This window comes from Podarcis cretensis (genome assembly GCF_951804945.1).
Source record: "Podarcis cretensis genome assembly, chromosome: 13".
NCBI lineage: Eukaryota > Metazoa > Chordata > Lepidosauria > Squamata > Lacertidae > Podarcis > Podarcis cretensis.
The window spans coordinates 50,788,050-50,812,508 of NC_137182.1; the positions used below are offsets into that span (position 1 = coordinate 50,788,050).

General features: G+C 48.8%; 1 protein-coding gene across 2 annotated transcripts in view; it reads left to right on the forward strand.

Moving 5' to 3' along the window:
- The window catches only part of CARMIL3 (capping protein regulator and myosin 1 linker 3), an 88,414-nt gene that overhangs the window by 57,034 nt on the left and 6,921 nt on the right, over positions 1-24,459 (forward strand). Inside the window, exons 21-37 of one of the 2 annotated variants that reach the window (XM_079951737.1) lie at positions 182-354; positions 1,848-1,916; positions 2,098-2,191; positions 3,558-3,656; positions 3,846-3,974; positions 5,149-5,262; positions 7,257-7,432; positions 9,459-9,546; positions 10,545-10,673; positions 10,759-10,822; positions 12,108-12,322; positions 15,117-15,229; positions 16,804-17,131; positions 17,232-17,366; positions 18,260-18,326; positions 19,407-19,496; positions 21,186-21,319. In XM_079951737.1, coding sequence (XP_079807863.1) covers positions 182-354; positions 1,848-1,916; positions 2,098-2,191; positions 3,558-3,656; positions 3,846-3,974; positions 5,149-5,262; positions 7,257-7,432; positions 9,459-9,546; positions 10,545-10,673; positions 10,759-10,822; positions 12,108-12,322; positions 15,117-15,229; positions 16,804-17,131; positions 17,232-17,366; positions 18,260-18,326; positions 19,407-19,496; positions 21,186-21,319 — 2,217 coding nt within the window. Of the gene's footprint in view, positions 1-181; positions 355-1,847; positions 1,917-2,097; positions 2,192-3,557; positions 3,657-3,845; positions 3,975-5,148; positions 5,263-7,256; positions 7,433-9,458; positions 9,547-10,544; positions 10,674-10,758; positions 10,823-12,107; positions 12,323-15,116; positions 15,230-16,803; positions 17,132-17,231; positions 17,367-18,259; positions 18,327-19,406; positions 19,497-21,185; positions 21,470-24,459 lie in introns of those variants that run through there. The other variant, XM_079951736.1, reaches the window with a different exon arrangement.

Here is a 24,459-nt window from a genome sequence, read left to right on the forward strand (position 1 = left end):
AGGCGGTGACTGGCTCACGCAGACCCTGTGAGCATCATGGCTGAGTGGCGATTTGAACCCCGGCCGCCCTCCACCCCCCAGTCCTAATCTGGCACTCTTAAGCCCTGTGCCACGATGAGATGCTCGCTCACTCTGTCCTTTTCTTCTTATTCTTATTCTTCTCCTGCCTGCTACCCCGAAGTCCCTGCAGTCTTTTTCCGTTGCCGACTCCCGGCTCAAAACCCGCACCAGCATCCTGATCAACGCCCTGGGGAGCAACACTTGCCTGACCAAAGTGGACCTGAGTGGGAACTGCATGGAGGACATCGGAGCCAAGATGCTGTCGAAAGCCCTGCAGATCAACAGCACGCTGAGGTGGGCAGGGGAAACTGGCCGGTCAGGCAGGGTGGGGGCTTTCCGGTTGGTTTGCCCAGCCTTTGGATCTCTGGGGTACACTTACCCCCCCAAAAAATTTGCCACACGGACCCAAAAATGCCTGCCTGGGCTTCTTTGAGAGGGAAGGAAATTTACCTCAGCGCTCTCTCAGACTCCCCATCAGCACACGGATTGCTGCTCGCACAATGGGATCCGTGCAAGGATTAACGCTGGGATCACTTCTCTTCCCGAAATCTGCACTAGCAAAACGAGGGAACCCCCTATAATAGATTTAGAGGGTGAATTTGTGGAGGAGGAGGAGGGGTGGGGAAGTCCAACGGCAGTAGCCTTGCGCTGAGGGGACGCTGAGTTAGGGTAGTGATGTGTTGGCTGCAACCCTACCCCCCAAAAAACCCCCCAAATAGTATGGAGGTTTATATAATCATAGAGTTGGAAGGGACCGCAAAGGTAATCTGGTACAGCCCGCTGCAAAGCAGGAATCTTTTCCCCAAGGTACGACTCGATCCCACAACCTGGAGATTATAAGTGGGGGGTGAAATAGGAAACCAGGGAAGGGAAAACGTAATGGAGTATTCTAAGAATGGGCTCCTGGTTAGGTGTACTGTGTCTTCCTATCTTCTTTGGCGATCACTCGTAGCCGGGTAAGATTGTCTTCCATAAACACGGTTTTATCAGTGAGTCCGTAAGTGGCTGTGGAGGCCAATTCTGGATCCACACATCCTTCCACAACGGGGACATCGGTTTCTGGGTGGGAGTTGATCACGGTGAGGGTTTGCCAAGCATGCCTTCCTCTTAGCACATTTCTCCCTTTCGTCCTGAGTTCGAGTGTCTTCAAAGCCCACGACACCTTTGGTAAAGGCTGTTCTCCAGTTGGAGCGCTCACAGGCCAGTCTTTCCCAGTTGTTGGTGTTTATACTACCTTTTTAAAGATTTGCCTTGAGAGAGTCTTTAAACCTCTTTTGTCGACCATCAGCATTATGCTTCCCCTTTTTAAGTTCGGAATAGAGTACAGTGGTGCCTCGCAAGACGAAAATAATCCATTCCGCGATTCTCTTCGTCTAGCGGTTTTTTCGTCTTGCGAAGCAACCCTATTAGCGGCTTAGCAGATTAGCGCTATTAGCGGCTTAGCGGCTATTAGCGGCTTAGCGGCTTAGAAAAAGGGAGAAAAAATCGGGAAAAAATCGCAAGACTCGCAAGACGTTTTCGTCTTGCGAAGCAAGCCCATAGGGAAATTCGTCTTGCAAAGCGCCTCGAAAAACGGAAAACCCTTTTGTCTAGCGGGTTTTTCGTCTTGCGAGGCATTCGTCTTGTGGGGCACCACTGTAGTTGCTAACGGAGGCTGCTTCACATAATTGCTGTTTGGCAGCCAAGGAGGGAAGGAACTCAATTGCTGGTTGTGGGTCAGGAATTGATAAGTCAAAACAAGAGGTGGGATCACAACCGCTACTTGCCCCCCCCTTCTTGTTTTCAAGGAGTATTTCCTGGGATAAGAACAATACAACTGCACAAGGCTTTCAGGACATCGCCAGGGCCTTGGAGAAGTGAGTAACTAGAGTGGTTTTTGTACTCCTTTTCCTCGAGGGAATTGAGGACGGGGGGGGGGGGGAGAGACCAACATGGCTTCTCGTGCTCACAAAGAGAGTATGTGGCTTAGAGGTTTCTGAAACGTTAAATGGTTTATAAATGCTTTCGAAGAAATAAATAAAACGGCCTCTTTTGCAGCAACTACACCCTCAAGTTCATGTCCTTCCCCATGAGTGACATCACGGCGGCCTACCGAAATGCCCCTGAGAGGACGGACGAGGTGTGGCAAAAGGTGAGCCCTGCCCCTTCCCTACGGGCCTCGGGGTGAGGGGAATAATTTGGTCCCGTTTGCATTTTAGCGAGAAACTACCCAACTCGTTCCTCTCGAACGATCCTTAAGCACTTGCACTTCTGCGAATTTTACACTTACCGCTGCCCCCCAACCAAGTAATGTGTGTAAAAATGGACATATGGGGAGAAAGTCTGGCTACAAAAGTCTTTATATGTGGAAATAACACACAAGGGGGGGGGGTTTATGAGGGAGAATCGCTTGAGAAACTGTGTATAAAGTGGTTCCGTTCCGTTCGACATCCGAAAGGTTCGAAAACTGAGGCGCAAAGGGCGGTCTGCAAATTTACAGAGAAAATTGAGAACAATACAGCAGTACCTCAGCAGAAGCCATTCGACTTCTGAGGTGCGTTCGAAACCGGGAGCATTTACTTCTGGGTTTACGGCGTTTGAGTTCTGAAACGTCCGTCAACAGAGACATTCGAGAACCGAGGTACCACCGTATCATAGCTATCAACATTTCCCTTTTTTAAAGGGTAATTCCCTTTTTCCGAATAGGATTCCTCGCAAGAAAAGGGAAAAGTTGACAGCTATGCTCTGTATTGGGTGGAGCGGCATACAGAAATTCAGGGCAAGAGGAAAGTAATAGTGCCACTGTATTCTGCTCTGGTCAGACCTCACCTGGAGTACTGTGTCCAGTTCTGGGCACCACAGTTCAAGAAGGACACGGACAAACTGGAACGTGTCCAGAGGAGGGCAACCAAAATGGTCAAAGGCCTGGAAACGATGCCTTATGAAGAACGGCTAAGGGAGCTGGGCATGTTTAGCCTGGAGAAGAGGAGGTTAAGGGGTGATATGATAGACATGTTCCAATATATAAAAGGATGTCACATAGAGGAGGGAGAAAGGTTGTTTTCTGCTGCTCCAGAGAAGCGGACACGGAGCAATGGTTCCAAACTACAAGAAAAAAGATTCCACCTAAACATTAGGAAGAACTTCCTGACAGTAAGAGCTGTTTGACAGTGGAATTTGCTGCCAAGGAGTGTGGTGGAGTCTCCTTCTTTGGAGGTCTTTAAGCAGAGGCTTGACAACCATATGTCAGGAGTGCTCTGATGGTGTTTCCTGCTTGGCAGGGGGTTGGACTCGATGGCCCTTGTGGTCTCTTCCAACTCTATGATTCTATGATTCTATGATTCTATGAAAATTGAGTTTTTGTGAGGGTTTCTTTAGAAATCGTCGTCTGCGGCAGTTGTAGTGGAGAAACTTGAAACGAATAGATTTGGACTTCTGACGCGCAGGAGTGTCGCCAAATTCCAGCTTTGGCATGATTCCTCCCCTGTCTCTTTCCCCCCTTCCTCTCTCCCCTTCAGATCCAGTGGTGTCTCCTTAGGAACAACCACTCACAGAAGTTCCCCCAGGACCAAGCCTTCCGCCTCCACCAGGGAATCGTCACCAATAGCGCCGAGCAAGTAAACGTTCCCATCTCCCTGTTCGGCACACACTTGCCACCCCTTCCTGCGAATTCCTGTGGGGGATGAGCGGGGCCTGTCCACCCCATGCCCGGAGGGGCTGCTGTGATTGGCTGGCCAGCGGGTTCGGGACTTGGTGCCTTGGCGAGGGACAGGAGCTAATGGCCCCCTGTTTTGCCCCTTCCCTAGATGATGAGCCGCCTCTGTGTCAGGGTCCAGGAAGAGGTGCGGTTGCTGCGGACCTGCTCCGCCGACACGATCCAGGAGGAAGTGCTCTACGCCCGGGAACTCATGAAGGAAGCCAAGAACTCGCGGGCGGTGAGCTTCATCTGTTTATTTACATTCCTGGCCCCACGTTTCCTCCGAGGATCTAAAGGTGTTGCGCACGTGGTTCATTTCCCCTTCCTAATTTAATGCTCACGACAACCCTGTGAGGTAGGTTAGACTGAGAGGCAGTGAGAGGACGAAAGTCGCCCCGGGGACCTTTGTGGCTGTTATAACTTAATATTGAAATTGAATTGAATTGAAATACTTTATTGTCACTTGTACAACTTGTATAAAGTGAGATTACACGAGCACCCCACACTCAGCTCTCTTAGTCTTAATTCCCCTCGTTTACTGATGCACACCCACCAAACCCGAAAGTCAGTTGCCCTGTTGTTATCTTTTCATTCAGCAGCCTAACAGCCCATGGATAGAAGCTGTTCTTTACCCTGTTGGTGCGACTGCTTCTATATCTTCTGCCCGAGGGCAGGAGATCAAGAAAGTGCCGGCCAGGGTGTGAATCATCCCTGAGAATTTTCCTCACTCTCCTGAGGCAACGTTCTTCCGCTATTTCATCCAGCGGATTCATGGGACAGCCCATAATATCTTGTGCTGTATTCACCACCCTTTCTTCGCCTTGTCAGCTATTTATTTATTTAAAGGGATGCGGGTGGCGCTGTGGGTTAAACCACGGAGCCCAGGACTTGCCGATCAGAAGGTCGGCGGTTCGAATCCCCGCGACAGGTTGAGCTCCCATTGCTCAGTCCCTGCTCCTGCCAACCTAGCAGTTCGAAAGCACACCAGAGCAAGTAGATAAATAGGTACCACTTCGGCGGGAAGGTAAACAGCGTTTCCGTGCGCTGCTCTGGTTCACCAGAAGCGGCTTAGTCATGCTGCCCACATGACCCGGAAGCTGTATGCTGGCTCCCTCGGCCAATAAAGTGAGATGAGCACCGCAACCCCAGAGTCAGTCACGACTGGACCTAATGGTCAGGGGTCTCCTTTACCTTTACCTATGACCGTAGTAGAGATTTGTAGTGTACTGAATTTCTCTCCCAAACGTTCTCTGTGAAAATCTGGATCCAAACCCAAACTGCAGAAGGGTCTCTGTAGGTGTGTTCCTTGTGTGCTTTTTAATGATTATATTTTTATTGCAGTTTATTGAATAAAAAACAAACATAGAGAGAAAAGCACCCGCGAAGCATCCTTTCTCTTTTTTCTCTCTTAGCTCTTCCCCAGCCTGTATGAACTTGGGCACATTTTGGCCAGCGACGGTCCAGTCCGGCACAGGCTAGAATCAGTGGCTAACGAGGTCTCAAAAGCAGTCGACAAGGAACTGCAGGTATTGCGAGGGCATGGTCCTGTTTTCATTTTGCTTTTCTGTTCTTCATTTACTGCATTTAAAAACCCCACTTTTCTTCTAAAAGAGCTCAAGGGGCGGCATACGTTGTTCTCCCCGCTCCTTGTTTTATCTCCACAACAGCCCTGTGAGGTAGGTTGGGCTGAGCAGTTGTGCATGGCCCAAGGTCACCCAGCGAGCGCCCCGTTATCTGAACCCAGGTCCTAATCCAGGCTTCCTCAAACTCGGCCCTCCAGATGTTTTTGTTTTTGGCTAGTAGGACCAGTGGTCAGGGATGATGGGAATTGTAGTCTCAAAACATCGGGAGTTTGAGGAAGCCAGTCCTAATCCAACCCTCTGATCCAGGCTTCCAATAGAATATTAAAAACACGATAAAACATCAAACATTAAAAACTTCTCTAAACAGGGCTGCCTTCAGGTGCCTTTGTTTGTTTCCTTGACATCTGAGAGGAGGGTGTTCTACAGGGTGGGCGCCATTACCAAGAAGGCCCTCTGCCTGGTTTCCTGTAACCTCACTTTTCGCAGGAAGGGAACTGCCAGAAAGCCCTCGGAGCTGAACCTCCGTGTCTGGGCTGAATGATAGGGGTGGAGATGCTCCTTCAGGTATACAGGGCCGAGGCCGTTTAGGGCTTTAAAGGTCAGCACCAACACTTTGAATTGTGCCCAGAAACCTCCTGGGAGCCGTTGTAGGTCTTTCAGGTGTTATATGGTCTCGGTGGCCACTTCCAGTCACCAATCTGGCTGCCACATTCTGGATTAATTGTAGTTTCCGGGTCACCTTCAAAGGTAGCCCCACGTAGAGCACATTGCAGTAGTCCAAGCCAGGAGATAACCAGAGCATATTGAAGCAAGGGAATATAAACATTTATGAGCTCATTGCTGCAACTGCTACCAATTAATTGTGGGGTTATCTTTTTCTACGAAGATCAGGCATAGGCCAACTCGGTCCTCCCGATGTTTTAGGACTACAACTCCCATCACCCCTAGCTAACAGGACCGGTGGTCAGGGATGATGGGAATTGTAGTTCCAAAACATCTGGAGGGCCGAGTTTGCCTATGCCTGACCAAGATGGTGTTTGCAGAGTTTTTGGAACGGTTCACCTTTGGTTCAACACACCAAGAGGCTCAAAGAAGCCTGCGGTTGCCATGGTGACCAAATAAATGGAGGAGAAGGCCCCTTGAGCCTTTGGGAACCGGTCAGCCCTCTGCAGGAACACCCGTCGCCTTGTGCGAAAGGGCAGGTTTGATTCTTGAGAAAGACGCCCACCGCGTTGTTGGCATCAGGGCATCCCATGATGCTCTTCTCTTGCCCAGCCGGCTGCTCTACTGTGCTGGGCCAGGGGGGTAACACGAGTAACGCGGTCCAGGTCCGGTCCCAAATCCAAGGGTTCCGCGAGAAGTCAGTCCGACAGGACCACGGCAGGACATGAGGCAGAAAACCAGGCAAGGTCAAGATCTCAGGCAGGTTCTGGCAAACAGCAATGTTGCTCCCACAACCTGAGGCATGGTCCAACAGCCTTTTATCTCTGTCGGCAATGGCCGGTCCTGATCCCCTGGCGTCTCACCTCCCTGTCTTGCCCGAAGGCGAGCACTCCTCCTGTGAGTACTCAGGTCTCTCCTTCTCTCAGACCTCAGTCTCTGCAGCTCGGGAGACGTCGGTGGGTTACTAGACCCAGGGGCTGCCTCAGCCTCTCCTGACCCAACCAGTAGTGGAGCAGCTGTAAGTGATGGCCCAGCTGAAGGCAAGAAGGTAATCCCCGCATCTGGAGCCAGGGCAGGCTCAGGCCCCTGACTCGGCCCAGCTGGTGGTTGTCACAGGGGAACCTGTGCAGGCTGGGGCTGTTCAGAATCAGGCCCAGACTCGGTTCAGATGCCACCTGAGGCAAAGGATCCGGTGCGGACTGAGACTCCTCTGGTTCCAAGTCTGAGCCTGAGTCCCAGGCCGTCACACCTGCTTCTTCTTCTCCCCTCTGCAGGTGATCCTGGAGTCCATGGTTTCCCTCACCCAGGAGCTGTGCCCACATGCCGTCCAAGCGGCCGAAGAGCACAACAAGATGCTGGCGGCCGTTTCAGAGCGCGTCACCGTGCCCCGAAACTTCATCCGGGGGGCTCTGCTGGAGCAGGCTGGCCAGGACATTCAGAATAAGCTCAAGTGAGGAGCAGGAGGGCGCAGAGGGGATGCCATGCGGGGACTGAGAATGGCGCTTTTCACAGACAAAGCGGGTTCTCTGCCACTGAGCTACTGCCCCATAAGCTGGTGAGGGGGCGTGGAGAAAGTCATGCTATCCGAAGTGGGGCCTGGCCAGGGCTAGATTTAGTTTTGATGAGGCCCTAAGCTACTGAAGGTAATGGGGCCCTTTATATGTCCAGCTGTCCTTTGCCAACAACAAATTGTCACTGTTGTTTGTGTTGAATATATGCTATATGGTAATTTATGGACCTAATGGGTATCCAAAGCCATATAGAAATGAGTAAACCAGTGATATTTTAGGGAGCAGGCTAGCAGGCGGGGCCCATGACTTACATCATAGGAGCCTGCACAACACAAAACACTATTGTCCTTTGCCAACAACAGCCATTTGCACATAACAGAATATGTATTTTATCAAAGTAATTGTTGAATTCAAATACAATTAAGAAGAAGTATATTAATAGTGAAATACAGTAGAACCTCGACTTAACCACCACCCCACTCGCGAATAATCTGACTCGCGGCCACGGCAAACCTGGAAGTAAATACCGGGTTTGCCGCGATTCGCACACGTGCAGAACGGCACTTCTCCCACTGACCCGGATCAACTCACGAACGGACCTCCGGAACGGATTCCGTCCGTGAGTAGAGGTTCCACTGTACAATTAAGGAGAAGTATATTAATAGTGGTGTGCGGGTGGCGCTGTGGTCTAAACCACAGAGCCTAGGGCTTGCCGATCAGAAGGTCGGCAGTTCGAATCCCCGTGACGGAGTGAGCTCCCATTGCTCGGCCCCTGCTCCTGCCAACCTAGCAGTTCAAAAGTACGTCAAAAGTGCAAGTAGGTACCGCTCCAGCGGGAAGGTAAACGGCGTTTTCGTGCGCTGCTCTGGTTCGCCAAAAGCGGCTTAGTCATGCTGGCCACATGACCCGGAAGCTGTACGCCGGCTCCCTCGGCCAATAAAGCAAGATGAGTACCGCAACCCCAGAGTCGTCCATAACTGGACCTAACGGTCAGTGGTCCCTTTACCTTTACCTATATTAATAGAGAAATATTTATTAAGCTCTAATTTAAAATGATTTTTTATTCATAACAAACTTAATAATGCAAACACATTGGTATTTGGCAATAACAAAAATTCCTTTAGAAACACAATTTACAAAGTCGCAAAATCTAGTCTCTAGAAACTTGCTGCAATGTGAAATAATAATAGGTGTAAATATATGATGCAAACTAGTAATAATTATAAATAGCTTTATTAATATGAAATGAAGAGTGTTATAACTTGTACAATGCAATTGTAGTTAATACAATGCATTTTTTTATATAATATCAATGTCACCATAAAAGGTAAAGGTACCCCTGCCCGTACGGGCCAGTCTTGACAGACTCTGGGGTTGTGCGCCCATCTCACTTAAGAGGCCAGGGGCCAGCGCTGTCCGGAGACACTTCCGGGTCACGTGGCCAGCGTGACATCGCTGCTCTGGCCAGAGCCAGAGCCAGAGCCAGAGCCGCACACGGAAACGCCGTTTACCTTCCCGCTGGTAAGCGGTCCCTATTTATCTACTTGCACCCGGAGGTGCTTTCGAACTGCTAGGTTGGCAGGCGCTGGGACCGAGCAGCGGGAGCGCACCCCGCCACAGGGATTCGAACCGCCGACCTTTCGATCGGCAAGTCCTAGGCGCTGAGGCTTTAACCCACAGCGCCACCTGCGTCCCCATAGTCCACTAATGGGCGGGACCCATTACTTACATCATAGGAGCCTATGCAACACAAAACACTGTAGCTGTATGTAGGTTTTGTTTTATTTGTTTTTTATCCTATATTTTGGAAATGTACATCCAGTTTTTTCCCCTTTAATTTTTTTGGGGGCCCCTAAGCTATAGCTTGTTTAGCTTATACATAAATCTGGCACTGGGCCTGGCACAGGGGTTGGGGGGGGGTACGCGAACCTCTCTGACCCTCTCGATCTCTGATCCCACGCCCAGCGAGGTCAAGCTGTCGGTGGTGACGTACCTGACCAACACCATTGTGGAAGAGCTGCTGCAGGAGTTGTACTACGCTCACAAGAGTCTGGTGAGAGCAAGCCCCATTCCGCCCCAAATTACACACCTGGTGGTTCATTTAATCCAGGGCTCAATGCTAGAAACAGTGCTGAGGGGGCATTGGACCAGGCCTCAGCCCTGACCTCTACAAATTGCTACCTAACCAACTCCCCCCAGGGCATGTGCAGAGTGCTTGGCCACCAGCGCTGAGCCAATGCATAGAAGCGCCCCCCCCCATTGGAATTAGCAGGTAGAATGCCCCTTTCACTATTTTTAGCAGGAGAGGGAACGAATTCAGGCAAGTGTACCGTAAAACCCTCTGTAATTGTGTCCTATATGTATGTGTTCAGCTGATTCCAATTACAAGTCTCTTCCCCTAAAAGTATCTCAAAGCGATTTCTCTGTAGAATCATAGACTTGGAAGGGAGGGTCACCTAGTCCGACCCCCTTCAAACATGGATACGCAGCAGGAATCGAACCCGCGACCTTGGCGTTATCAAAAGCCATTCAGTGTGTGAAAAGCACAGTTGAAAATAACTTCAGATGCCACCTATATATAATAATATAATAATAATAATAATAATAATAATAATAATAATAATAATAATAATTTATTATTTGTACCCCGCCCATCTGGCTGGGTCTCCCAGCCACTCTGGGCGGCTTCCAACAAAGATTAAAAATACATTAAAATGTCACACGTTAAAAACTTCCCTGAACAGATGTCTTCTAAATGTCAGGTAGTTGTTTATCTCTTTGAAATCTGATGGGAGGGCGTTCCACAGGGCGGGCGCCACCACTGAGAAGGCCCTCTGTCTGGTTCCCTGTAAACTCACTTCTTGCAATGAGGGAACTGCCAGAAGGCCCTCGGCGCTGGACCTCAGTGTCCGGGCAGAACGATGGGGGTGGAGACGCTCCTTCAGGTATATGCTGACATTCACCTGCAGGCCTTCCTCTCTCTTTCATCGGGAAGGCCTTCCTTTCCCCTCTCAGCCTGTAATGCCTCCCCAATCTCCTCCCCAACCTCAGGCCCAGCACATCAGCCACCTCCGCCGGCTTTCCGAGGGCCAAGACAACGCCGCCCTCCTGGAGCAGGTTGGGAAACCCCGTCTCCATGACCACGAGGAGACCACGGACGACGAGCTGGGCTCCAGCATTGTAAGTGGGTGAGCTCTGGGGAGGCCCCAGGCACCCATCTAGCCCTGGAAGGGGTTCACTTGACCTCTCTCTCATCTCGCCCCAGGACACCATGGCCATCAAGAGGCGGAAGAACTGCCGCAGGATCCGGCCCGCTTCTGCCTTCATTAGTGAGTGCGAGAGCTGCCTGCCCCGAACGCCACCCTCCCAACCATACATTTCGCCTCTGGGGGACAGGCTGTAGTTCAGTGGTTGAGTGTCTCTTTTGCATGCAGTCTCAATTCCCAGTAATGCCAGCTAGGGCTGGAAAACCCTAGCCAGTGTGGGCCAGGGATAGCCAACGCGACGCCCTCTGGAAGATAGGGCGCTCCAGTTCTCATCCTGACTGTTCGCCGTGCTGGCAGGGGCTGATGGAGATCTGGGTCCCAACATCTGGAGCATTGGCTACCCCTAGTGTACCCCTGAGTCCCCAGTTGCTGGACTACAACTCCCATCATCCATGTCCGTTGGCTAAGCGGTCCGTGGACGATGGTCGTTGTAGTCTAAGCAACGTCACGGAACCCAAAGTTGAACCCGCTCCAAATGTCTATATATTTCCCCCCAACCAAGTCTGTATCTATAAGCAGTCCGCTCATGTGTTGTGAGTGTTGTCTTGTCATCAATCCATTGATTAAAGGGGATCATATCTTTTTATTCTTCCAGCTAATCAATAACGCTCTCTTGGCCAAATAGATATTCCCACTGTGGAATATAACAACACAATAAAATTCAGAACAGAAACATTTAATTGCACATTCTTTTTTCCCTGAAATCCAATTGAAAATCTTTAACGAATTCACCAAAGCTAATGAACTTGATACGGTCATTCCAGCTCTTTGACACCCGATAGTCATTTAATAATAATAATAATAATAATAATAATAATAATACAGTGGTACCTCGGGTTACATACGCTTCAGGTTACAGACTCCGCTAACCCAGAAATAGTGCTTCAGGTTAAGAACTTTGCTTCAAGATAAGAACAGAAATTGGGCTCTGGTGGTGCGGCAGCGGCAGCAGGAGGCCCCATTAGCTAAAGTGGTGCTTCAAGTTAAGAACAGTTTCAGGTTAAGAACGGACCTCCAGAACGAATTAAGTACTTAACCCAAGGTACCACTGTAATAATAATAATAATAATAATAATAATAATAATAATAATAATGTATTATTATTTATACCCCGCCCATCTGGCTGGGTTTCTCCAGCCACTCTAGGCAGCTTCCAACCTCCAGCCTGCCCCCTAGGTAATTCCACTACCCCCCACTTTGAGAACTGCTGCTGCAGCCGAAGCCCATCACCGTTTCTTCCATTGCATCTGAAAATGCCCACCCCATTGCAAAGCACACTTCCGCCCGTCCCTCCCCTCTAAGTGGTATAGTCTTTCCAACCAGACAGACCCCCATCCTCCTCTTGCAGGTGGTTCTGAGCAGGACGGCGACCTGGTTGTGCCCAGGATGGACTCCCCACTGGGCTGGATCTCTCTGGCCAGCAGCAGCCAATACTTGCATTCCCGTAGCACGTCCTTCGAAGCGCTCTCCGACCTGCCGACGGAAGGGGCCCGTCTGGAGCACCGCACGCGCAGCCGCCCCCGGCCGCCCCGTGCCGCCCCGCAGGGCAGGTTCCGGCCCAGTGTGAGTATCCCGCACACAAGCCCCTGTGGCTTTCGGCTCCCCTGTCCGCCTTTCCGTTCCTCCGCTTGCTAAGCTTCTCCCCCCATTGCTTTACAGTGGTGCCTCGCAAGACGAAAAGAATCCGTTCCGCGAGTCTCTTCGTCTTGCGGTTTTTTCGTCTTGCGAAGCAAGCCCATTAGCGGCTTAGCTTATCAGCTGATAAGCGGCTTAGCGGCTTAGCGGATCAGCTGATAAGCGGCTTAGCGGATCAGCTGATAAGCGGCTTAGCGGATCAGCTGTTAAGCGGCTTAGCGGCTTAGGGGATCAGCTGATAAGCGGCTTAGCGGCTTAGAAAAAGGGGGGGGAGAAAAAAAAACCCGCAGGAACTTGCAAGACATTTCGTCTTGCGAAGCAAGCCCATAGGAAATTTGTTTTGCGAAGCACCTCCAAAACGGAAAACCCTTTCGTCTAGCGGGTTTTCCGTCTTGCGAGGCATTCGTCTTGCGGGGCACCACTGTACCGTCCTTGCTGGGGGTAAATTTGGCCTCTTGGTGTGAGAGGTGGGGCTGCACAATTCCTCCCTCCCCCCACTTAATTTATTTATTATTAATGTTGCAATGCATATATGAAATCTTTACATATTGATACATATACATTATATTCACATTTTCACATTTTATTATGTACCAACATTTATCCATTTCTTCTTTCTTACCCTATGTCTTCCCTCTACCCGTGCGTGACGTCCTTGTTATTATTTTGCAACTTTATTATTGAGATTGTAATTTTGTATCTTAATAGTTAAATATTCAATCTTCTATAGCTGCTTAGCTTAGCTTAGTTTAGCTTAGCTTAACTTTGTGAAATCAGTCTATACAGTGGTACCTCGGGTTACATACGCTTCAGGTTACATATGCTTCAGGTTACAGACTCCGCTAACCCAGAAATAGTGCTTCAGGTTAAGAACTTTGCTTCTGGATGAGAACGGAAATCGTGCTCTGGCGGCAGCAGGAGGCCCCATTAGCTAAAGTGGGGCTTCAGGTTAAGAACAGTTTCAGGTTAAGTATGGGCCTCCGGAACGAATTAAGTACTTAACCCGAGGTACCACTGTACATATCAATAAATTCTTGTTGCAGCATCTTTTGGTTATGTATTCTTCTACACATTTCCATTCCTGTTTGAGATTTTGATTAGATTGCCTTCTAATGGTTGCACAACTCCTTAAGGCCTTTTGCAACTTGACTGATCTCGTGCCTAATGCTATCATGTGGCAGCTCAGATCCCAGCCTAGCCCCACCTTCCCACCCTCTGAAGCCCACATTTGGGGGCTTTCTGCTGGATTCGGCCGGCAGAAGAGTCCCAGCAGAGGGGCACCTCTGTCCCATCCACACACACCAGCCTGACGCAAAGGTCTCTCAATTTCTCTGTTCGTCGCCTCCCTCGTTTCCTGTCCACAGCCGGTTGAATTCACCCCACTTTCCACTCACTTAGCTTCTTCATTTTCTTCCTTTTTTAAAAAAGTTTTTATTTATACTTTTCGAGTTTATACGTTTCGTTAATTTTACAGTCATTTTAACCTTTCATAGTTTGACTTCCTTCCCCCTCTTTCTGCGGCTCCTTAATTTTATTTTTTAATACCTTCTGCATAGCCCAATTCATTTAATTTGCTCATTTAATGATCTAATTTAAATATATACTCTTATGAAACTGCAGGTTATTACAATAATCCTGCCAGTGTATTTATCTGTTAGCAATTTATCTGTGAACATTTCACAAACCATTTCCATTCATTTATTTTAAAAAGTTTGTTATCTTGATTTCTTATTCTTCTGGTAAGTTTCACCATTTCTGCATATTCCATAAGTTTCTGTATCCATTCTTCCTTTGCTGGGACTTCTGCTTCTTTCCATTTTGGGGCAAATAGCATTCTTGCTGCTGTAGTAGCATACATGAATAAATTTCTATACAATTTAGATAGTTCTGTCCCTGTAATTCCCAAAGGAAATTGTGGGATGTGTTTTTTTTAACAGAGGTTATTTTCAACATCCTTTTCAATTCATTATATATCATTTCCCAGTAAGCTTTAATCTTATTATAAGACTATCACACAAGACCACCACCTCATTCATTTCCTCCGCCTTATTCCCATTTTATATTCATTTGCCCATTCGTAGGTTCTGTAGGTTCCGCTCTTGTTACCTTTATTCTCCTATTCTATGTGTTCTTTTTAACGAATCCATGCGCTTCTTTCCTCTTCCTCATTCATTCCCATTTTCCAACTTTCGGTCCGTTCACCCTTTGAACCAAACCAAACTCTAGAACAATACAAATCGGATGTACAGTGGTGCCCCGCAAGACGAATGCCTCGCAAGACGGAAAACCCGCTAGACGAAAGGGTTTTCCGTTTTGGAGGTGCTTCGCAAAACGAATTTCCTATGGGCTTGCTTCGCAAGACGAAAATGTCTTGCGAGTTCCTGCAGGTTTTTTTCCCTTCCCCCCCCTTTTTCTAAGCCGGTAAGCCGCTTATCAGCTGATCCGCTAAGCCACTAAGCCGCTAACAGCGCTAAGCCGCTAAGCCGCTAATGGGCTTGCTTCGCAAGACGAAAAAACCGCAAGACGAAGAGACTCGCGGAACGGATTCTTTTCATCTTGCGAGACACCACTGTACCTTTTTCAAACCTTCCTAGACAGGAAGTCTCGTCCACTGAAGGTGGGACTTCCTCTTTTCCTTTAGACTTATGAATAAGGAGGAGATGTTCCTTGTGAACTAGGCGGTGCAAGTTAACAAGGCATTCATCGTCCTTCCCCATTTCAGAACCGAATCCTGGGCTCTATAGAGTCCCGAGAACAGGAGAACGGGTCGGTGCCCCGACTGGACGAGGGTCTCGATGAATTTTTTAACAGTAGGGTCCTTGCCGACAACACTGGGTGAGCCTCATTGTTATTAGTTTTTATTTATTTAATTTAATTTATATACTGCCCTATATCTGGGGGTCTCAGGTCGGTTCACAGAATAAAATCAAGATATAAAACTACAAAATACCGAATAAAAATAAAAACAGCAACCCTATAGCCCCACCCTAAAGGTGTATAATGAAGGCACTGGGCCAACTTCCCTGGGGAGAGCATTCCACAGATAAGGAGCCACGGCAGAGAACGCCCCGTTCTCGTGTTGCCGCCCTTTGGACCTCTTGAGGAGGACACACATAAAGGAGGGCCTCAGAAGATGATCTCAGGGTCCAGGATGGTACATAAGGGGAGACGCGATCCTTGAGGTATTGCGGTCCTGAGCCGTTTAAGGCTTTATAGGTCAAAAACAGCACTTGGAATTGGGCCCAGAAACTCATCGGTAGCCAGTGCATTCGGACCAGGATCAGTGTAATATCCTCAAACCGTCTTGCTCCGGTGAGCAACCTGGCTGCTGAATTCTACACCAGCTGAAGTTTCCAAACCGTCTTCGGAGGCAGCCCTGCGCACTGCAGTAAACTAGACTTGTGGTTACCAGAGCATAGACAACAGTAGTTAGGCATCACGCCTTTCCCCACCCCCTGGAATCTATGCTTCCAGGTGTCATATGAAAGCTGCAGAGATAGCGCAGGATAGTGCGCACCCCGGAAATGATCTCTTTCAGCTACTGCCTTCTGGAAGAAGGTACAGGGTTATAAAGACTAGGACTAACTGCCTAGGAAACAGTTTCTACCCAAATGCGATTTTGGTTTTAAATGCAGTGTAAAGTAGTCTCTATGGGACGCGGGTGGCGCTGTGGGTTAAACCACTGAGCCTAGGGCTTGCCGATCAGAAGGTTGGCGGTTTGAATCCCCGCAACGGGGTGAGCTCCCGTTGCTCGGTCCCTGCTCCTGCCCACCTAGCAGTTCGAAAGCACGTCAAAGCGCAAGTAGATAAATAGGTACCGCTCCGGCGTTTCTGTGCGCTGCTCTGGTTCGCCAGAAGCGGCTTAGTCATGCGGGCCACATGACCCGGAAGCTGTACGCCGGCTCCCTCGGCCAATAAAGCGAGATGAGCGTCAGAACCCAGAGTTGGCCCCGACTGGACCTAATGGTCAGGCGTCCCTTTACCTTAAGGTAGTCTCTATGGGAGTATATTGTATTTAATTATGGGGCATCAGAGTTTTTAGGGGGTTAACCAGGCTGGGATAGCTGGGATAGCAGGCTTGTTGGTTTTCGAATGTCTGATGTAGATTTTTTCAATTTTGTTGTTCTGTATGGGACAATGACAGTAAAGATTATCGTATCGTATCAGAATTTGCAATCTAGACCCCCCCCCACATACATCCTTTTTATTGCACCGCCACAATGGAGAATTTTGCAAAGTGCTAGTCCAGAGGGGCCCCGTGCCTCTCCCCTCCACAGCCACTGCAGCGCTTGAGAATCACAGAACTGGATGGGACCCCGAGGGTCATCCAGCCCAACCCCCCTGTAATGCAGGAATTGCAGCTGAGATTCCCCTCCCTCAGTTCCTCCTCCGCCTTTTCCCTCTCGCAGGTACCCTCGGACACCCAAGGGCTGTGGGGTGAGGCCGGGACCCTCCGACCCCCTCCCGCCCCTCCAGAAGAAGAGGAGGAGGGGCCTCTTCCATTTCCGCAAGCATCGCAGCATCAAGGGGGAGCGAGACCCTGAGGACCTGCCCCCCAGCCCTCCCCCGCCACCCACGGGTGGGGACGACCAGAAGCCCCCGCTGCGCCCCTTGGGCAGCCAAGAGGAGGAGAGGCGGCTGGGGCAGGACGGCCTGGGGGCGGCTGTGCCCCTTCCGGGAATGGGGGGCCTCGGCCCCGGAAGTGGGGTGAAGGGTCTGCCCAGCAGGGCTAAACAGGTAAAGGAAGGCTTCGCTCCCGGGAATGGCGGGAGAGTCCAAGGAGTTCTTGCGTTTCATTTGCTCTGCTCTCTTCTCTCCCCGCCCACGCCGCAAAAAGAGCTCCAATCCTGACACGGGGAGGGCGGAGCCAGACTCCAAAGGGGCGGAGCTCCTGCAGCCATCGCGGGTCCAAGGCGTGGCCCTGCCCGGAATGGGGCGCGCGAAGGGGTGGAGCCTGGATGCCAAGCTGGAGGTAATTGGTGGCTTACTGGGGAGGAGGCGGGGCTAGGCACACTCAAGTTGCCAATGGCTGCTGGCCACTTTAGCAACCCAGGAGAGGGAGAGTGTCACTGTTTCTATCAATATCATCGACTGGAAACCCCTTTGGGGGATTTTTGTGTGAAAATGGATCTCAGCACATGATAATTGGGTTTGATGACTGGGAAAATACCGGTCTATGGGAAGTGGAATAGTATTAGAGTCAAATGAGGTTGCGGTCAGGATTCGAGATGAAAGCAGCAAAAGGAAAATGATAAAATAACTGTAACAGAGAACATTTTTGTAATGGATAAAGATATAAAGGTTTGGGAAGGAAAGGTTTGAGGAAAAACACTGTGGAGATGGATACAGGAAGTCGACTTGCAGAACAATGTAATTATTTGATATGAAGATTATTGTGAAAGCGTACGGAAAAATTAATAAAACGTTCTACAGAAAGTGGAGTAGTTGGATGTTGTTGTTATGGAGAAAATGTTTTGAATAATTCATTTTATGCAACAGACAGAATTGGAAGCCCTTTTTATTTTCATCTGTTTTCTTTCTTTCTTTCTTTCTTTCTTTCTTTCTTTCTTTCTCTTCACTTCTCTTTTTTATCATTTCCCACTTTTAAATCTGTCTGTCTCAAAAAGGCTTTAGTAATAATAATAATAATAATAATAATAATAATAATAATAATAAGTATGCAAAAAGGAGAGTTTTGCTATTGCCCTGAAGTTCTGCTTGCAAACTTCCCATTGGGACCCCTGTTTGGCCGCTGTGAGAACAGGGATGCTGGACTTAGATGAGCCCTCCCCTCCCCTTGGTCCTGATCCAGCAACCAGCCTCTTCCGACGTTCTTAACCCACCTGCTTCCTCTTCTGGTTCTAGAGCGTGGACCTGGGGCGAGGAGGCAGCATGAGGGAGCAGCAGAGAAGGCGCTCTTCGGACGACTCAGGTCTGCATCTCACAACCCAACAACCCTTCTCCATCGATCTTCGCTCCTTCCTCCCCGCCCCACTGCCCCCCGCAAGCAAAACTCTTAATAAGATGCTATGAACCGCACTGAACAGAAGACGCTTCCTTCTGCATCAGTCAGGATGTTTCATGCATCTTGAAATTTGCCTTGTTTCAATATTAACACACACACCCGGTTCAGTTTTCTTGGGGTGCCTTAAATCCCAAGGGGACGATTCTGCCAGAATTAAGCCCTCCAGGGTCAGTGAGGGAGCTGAGCAGCCCATGAGGACTCAAAGGTGCGCAAACTAGGCTGGATTGTGCCCCGAGAATTTTAAAGTCTTGCTTGCAAAATAAATAAATGTATGTACCCTTTCCCCCTCCCCCCCGAAACAATCAAAACCACAGGTTTTAGGATGATCTGATTTATTATTATTATTTTGCACAGGGTGGTGGTGGTGGAATTCTATGAACAATTTGAAGAACTGGGGAGGGGATGTACCGTATTTTTCGCTCCATAAGATGCACCTGACCATAAGACGCACCTAGTTTTTAGAGGGGGAATGCAAGGGGGGGGGGAAATTCTTTAAAGGGAGCGCTGAGCAGAGCCTGTATACATCCCAGATTCTGATCAGTGCTCCCTTTCACGAGCCACGTGGAGCTTTTCCCCGAGAAGGAAGAAGGGCAGCCTGTCACTGTTGGGTTGCCCTTCTCCCTCCTTTGGGAAAAAGCCCCCAAGAGCCGCACACACGCTCCGCGCAGCTCTTGGGGGCTTTTCCGGGAGGTGGGGGAAGGGGCAGAGCGCGGCTAAACTAGAAGCTAGAGCAGCGAGAGGGAGCGCAGTGATCCCTCTCGCTATTCTGGCTTCCGGGATAGCTGCGCAGCCTGCTCCATAAGATGCACACACATTTCCCCTTACTTTTTAGGAGGGGAAAAGTGCGCCTTTTAGAGCGAAAAATACGGTATTTGGAGCTAGAATACCTACAACTGCAATTTTGGCCCCACGTTTTAAGTGCGCGCACAGGACTGCAGCTCTGGCTGAGATAGAAAGATGGACTTTTCTGTTTTCTGAACCCCACAGGGCAAGCGGGGTGGAGGCCTCACCCCCCACTGCAGAGCACCAAGCCGAGCTTCGCCACCATTCGCCGGGCAGAAGCAAGCTGGGACATAGGTGGGCATGTGAGGTTTTGTGAGTTTCTTGGGTAAGATCACTGCCGATGGCTCAGATGTGATGCTCTTCAATGTGATGCTTGGTTCTTGTTTTAGGGATCCACCCTCACCCTGTCCCCTAAAACAAGCAGCCCCCTCGTCCAGAGACACCTTAGCCCAGGTCTCCTGTGCTGTGTTTGTATCTACAGGTGAAACTCGGAAAATTAGAATATCGTGGCAAAGTTCATTTATTTCGGTAATTCAACTTAAAAGGTGAAACTAATATATGAGATAGACTCATGACATGCAAAGCGAGATATGTCAAGCCTTTCAGGCCAATCAAGCACAGTAATCCCATGGGCATTGAACCAGGTTTTGGTACAGTGGTGCCCCGCAAGACGAATGCCTCGCAAGACGAAAAACTCGCTAGACGAAAGAGTTTTCCGTTTTTTGAGTCGTTCCGCAAGACGAATTTCCCTATGGGCTTGCTTCGCAAGACGAAACGTCTTGCGAGTTCTTGCGAGTTTTTTTTCCTTTTTCTTAAAGCCGCTAAGCCGCTAATAGCCGTGCTTCGCAAGACGAAAAAACCGCAAGACGAAGAGACTCGCGGAACGGATTAATTTCGTCTTGCGAGGCACCACTGTACTTTTGGCAGTGTGGGCAGCTGCCAAAGTCCTGCTGGAAAATGAAATCAGCATCCCCATAAAGCTCGTCTGCGGAAGGAAGCATGAAGTGCTCCAAAATCTCCTGGTAGACGGCTGCGTTGACCCTGGACTTAAGGAAGCACAGTGGACCAACACCAGCTGATTACATGGCTCCCCAAATCAACACAGACTGTGGAAACTTCACACTGGACTTCAAGCATCTGGCATTGTGTGCCTCCCCGTTCTTCCTCCAGACTCTGGGTCCTTGGTTTCCAAATGAGATGCAAAAGCTGCTCTCATCAGAAAAGAGATTTGGGGAGCCATGTCATTAGCGGCATGTTTCTACTTCTCACAGGTCCAATATTGCTCTATTTGCAATCCTTGTTTTGCTTCATTTACTATTCTAATTTTCTGAGATTGTTAGTTTGGGGTTTTCATCAGCTGTACCCCATAATCATCACAATTATAACAAATAAAGGCTTGACATATCTCGCTTTGCATGTCATGTGTCTATCTCATATATTAGTTTCACCTTTTAAGTTGAATTACTGAAATAAATGAACTTTTCCACGATATTCTAATTTTCCAAGTTTTACCTGTATATTTACAGCGTTAATTCCCCGTTCTTCAGCTAAAAAGACTCTCAGAGCGGCTCTAAGGCAGCCCCTTCCCTCAGGCGCACAGTCTCTTAAAAAGACACAGCGTGAGAGGAAAGGCGGGTGCGGAGGGAGGAGGAAAAAGCAAGCCGAAGCACAACTCCTTAAGTTTCAGCCAATGTTAGTTAGCCAATGTCAGCAGCTATCTTGCCCCTTGATGAAAAGCAGTTCCTCCATTTCCCAGGAGCAGAACGGGCAGCCCTGAATCAGAATTCATGGAATCATAAGTTGTAGGGTCATCTAGCTCAACCCTCTGCAATGCAGGAATCAACAAGGCAGGGCAGCTCCTGTCACCAGATTCTTCCCCCCCCCCCCAGATATCCCTTTACGCTTCTACTAGGTAGAAGGAAATATTTTTTTAAAAAGGATTTGCCACATGCACCTCATTTTCCTACTCCTGGTCGCCAACAGCTGAAGAAAGCTCGCCGAGGGAGAGCAGAGGACAGGAACCCCTCAGAGACACCCCCCCAGAAGAAACAGACGAAAGGGCCATTGCCGTGGCAACACCGACCTCCGAAAAGGACCGACCGATGCCACCAGCCAAGGCAAGCAGCTCTGCTGAACAATGTAACACAACACGATGGCCCATAAGAATGGCACTAAACGCTATTTATAGACTAATACAAATGATCAGAAATACAGCCAAGGTCTCTAAATCTTCTTCACCAGTCTCACGGTAGAATATAAATACCATATTTTTTGCTCTATGTTGTTGTTTGTTGTTTAGTCGTTTAGTCGTGTCCGACTCTTCGTGACCCCATGGACCAGAGAACGCCAGGCACTCCTGTCCTCCACTGCCTCCCGCAGCTTGGTCAGATTTTGCTCTATAAGACTCACTTTTTCTCTCCTAAAAAGTAAGGGGAAATGTGTGCGCGTCTTATGGAGCGAATGCAGGCTGCGCAGCTATCCCAGAAGCCAGAACAGCAAGAGGGATTGCTGCTTTCACTGCGCAGCGATCCCTCTTGCTATTCTGGCTTCTGAGATTCAGAATATTTTTCTTCTTGTTTTCCTCCTCCAAAAACTAGGTGCGTCTTGTGGTCTGGTGCGTCTTATATAGCTAAAAATATGGTAATCTGTCTCCAAATATCGCCGGAACAGAGTTTCCAGGTAACCAATCTGTTTCGTTCAATGCTTCGTTAGCCAATCTTGATCAATTCTTCATCAGCCAGACTTGTAAGAATTAATATGAGAAGGATGCAGTTCAGTTTGGTTTGGACTCAATCTGACCCTTATGTTTCCCTCCCCTTATGGTTTTGATCTATGGGCTACTTTTAAAATGAGGCTGCATTTTAACCTGTATTTAAAATTGGGTCCCCCCCCCTTATGTTTTTACTGTAATTTTACTGGCGTTAGCCGCCCTGAGCCCTGCTCTGACCGGGGAGGGCGGGGTATAAAATTATTATTATTATTATTATTATTATTATTATTATTATTATTATTAACAACCTGAAATTGTAATATACATGCGATGAAACCTGCGTCTGAATAAAATAAAGCGCATAATACAATATGTACAACTAAAATATGCTCTGAATCAGTGCTCATATGATACTGTAGTCACTGATGCTAGTATAAAGTTGTAAAGAACATAATATAGTTAGCCACAGGTGAAACTAATATGCTGTAAGGGAAATTAAAGACACGGCACCACATTAACAGCATGAAGGCCTGACAGCCAGATGAAAACAGTTGAAAACAGTCCCCCCTGGAGAGTGAAAACTGCAGGCGAACTGGGCCTGTAGTACTGATTTTCTCTCTTTGCCCCCCCCCCAATTCAGTTGGGTTTTTGCCGTCATAGAACTCAGCAGCGGGAGGACAGGAACCAAGCGAGTTGGCTCTGTTTGGCGCCATCTACTGTCGGCTTCCCTCCCTTCCCCCTTGTTGTTGTTTAGTCGTTTAGTCATGTCCGACTCTTTGTGACCCCCTGAACCAGAGCACGCCAGGCACTCCTGTCTTCCACTGCCTCCCACAGTTTGGTCAAACTCATGTTGGTAGCTTCTAGAACAGTGTCCCACCATCTCGTCCTCCGTCGTCCCCTTCTCCTTGTGCCCTCCATCTTTCCCAACATCAGGGTCTTTTCCAGGGCGTCTTCTCTTCTCATGAGGAGGCCAAAGTCTTGGAGCCTCAGCTTCAGGATCTGACTTCCAGTGATCACTCAGGGCTGATTTCCTTCAGAATGGAGAGGTTTGATCTTCTTGCAGTCCATGGGACTCTCAAGAGTCTCCTCCAGCACCAGAATTCAAAAGCAGCAATTCTTCGGCGATCAGCCTTCTTGATGGTCCAGCTCTCACTTCCATACCAATCTCGAATTGCTAGCAGGCAATTTCTTTGCTCTCATCTCAAGCCACATTGCACTCTACGTTTAAGCACACCTCCCTGTGAGGGGGGTCACAGGCGAAACTGGATCCTGGTACCTGGTGCGGACGGCGTTTCCGCACCATCGCTATTTTCTTTTATCCACTTTACCTCCCTTACGCTTTAGAGCCTATTGACGTCCTTCCCTCCCGCCTCATGGCTTTCAAAATTAACCTTTATGTCATTGCCTTTTTGTACATCTCCCAATTCTGATTGCACTCATTGCATAATACAGTGGTACCTTGGGTTACCTCTTAACCTGAAACTGTTCTTAACCTGAAGCACCACTTTAGCTAATGGGGACTCCCACTGCTGCCGGAGCACGATTTCTGTTCTTATCCTGAAGCAAAGTTCTTAACCTGAGGTACTGTTTCTGGGTTAGCGGAGTCTGTAACCTGAAGCGTTTGTAACCCGAGGTACCACTGTAACTCGAAATTTAAATAAATATAGAATGGTAGAAAACTTCTCCTTACAGGTCTTTGGATAACCCTGAAAGTGATGTTAATTGCTTACAATAATATTTTAGATACCATATAAACTTACCCCAGTCCTTTTGGAATACTTGATCATGCTGGTTTCGGATATTTCCTGTCAGCTTCGCCAGTTCTGCAAAGTCCATTATCTTCATCTGCCACTCTTCTTTCGTTGGTCCTTCTTGTTGTTTCCATTTTGGGGCTAAAATAATTATTGCCTCAGTTGTTGCATACATAAACAGTCTTTTATTTTCCCTTGGTATCTCTTCACCCGCTATACCCGATAAAAAGGCTTCTGGTTTTTTAACAAAAGTATTTTTAAATATTTCCTTTAACTTGTTATATACCATTTCCCAGAAAGCCTTTACCTCTTTGCAAGTCCACTACATGTGGTAGAAGATAGCTTCCGTTTCTTTACATTTCCGACACTCATTGCTTCTTGTCTTGTACATTTTAGCAAGTTTAAGGTAAAGGTAAAGGTAAAGGTACCCCTGCCCGTACGGGCCAGTCTTGACAGACTCTGGGGTTGTGCGCCCATCTCACTTAAGAGGCCAGGGGCCAGCGCTGTCCGGAGACACTTCCGGGTCATGTGGCCAGCGTGACATCGCTGCTCTGGCCAGAGCCAGAGCCGCACACGGAAACGCCGTTTACCTTCCCGCTGGTAAGCGGTCCCTATTTATCTACTTGCACCTGGAGGTGCTTTCAAACTGCTAGGTTGGCAGGCGCTGGGACCGAGCAGCGGGAGCGCACCCCGCCGCAGGGATTCGAACCGTCGACCTTTCGATCGGCAAGCCCTAGGCGCTGAGGCTTTAACCCACAGCGCCACCGGTCTTAAATACCATCTATACATCATTTTC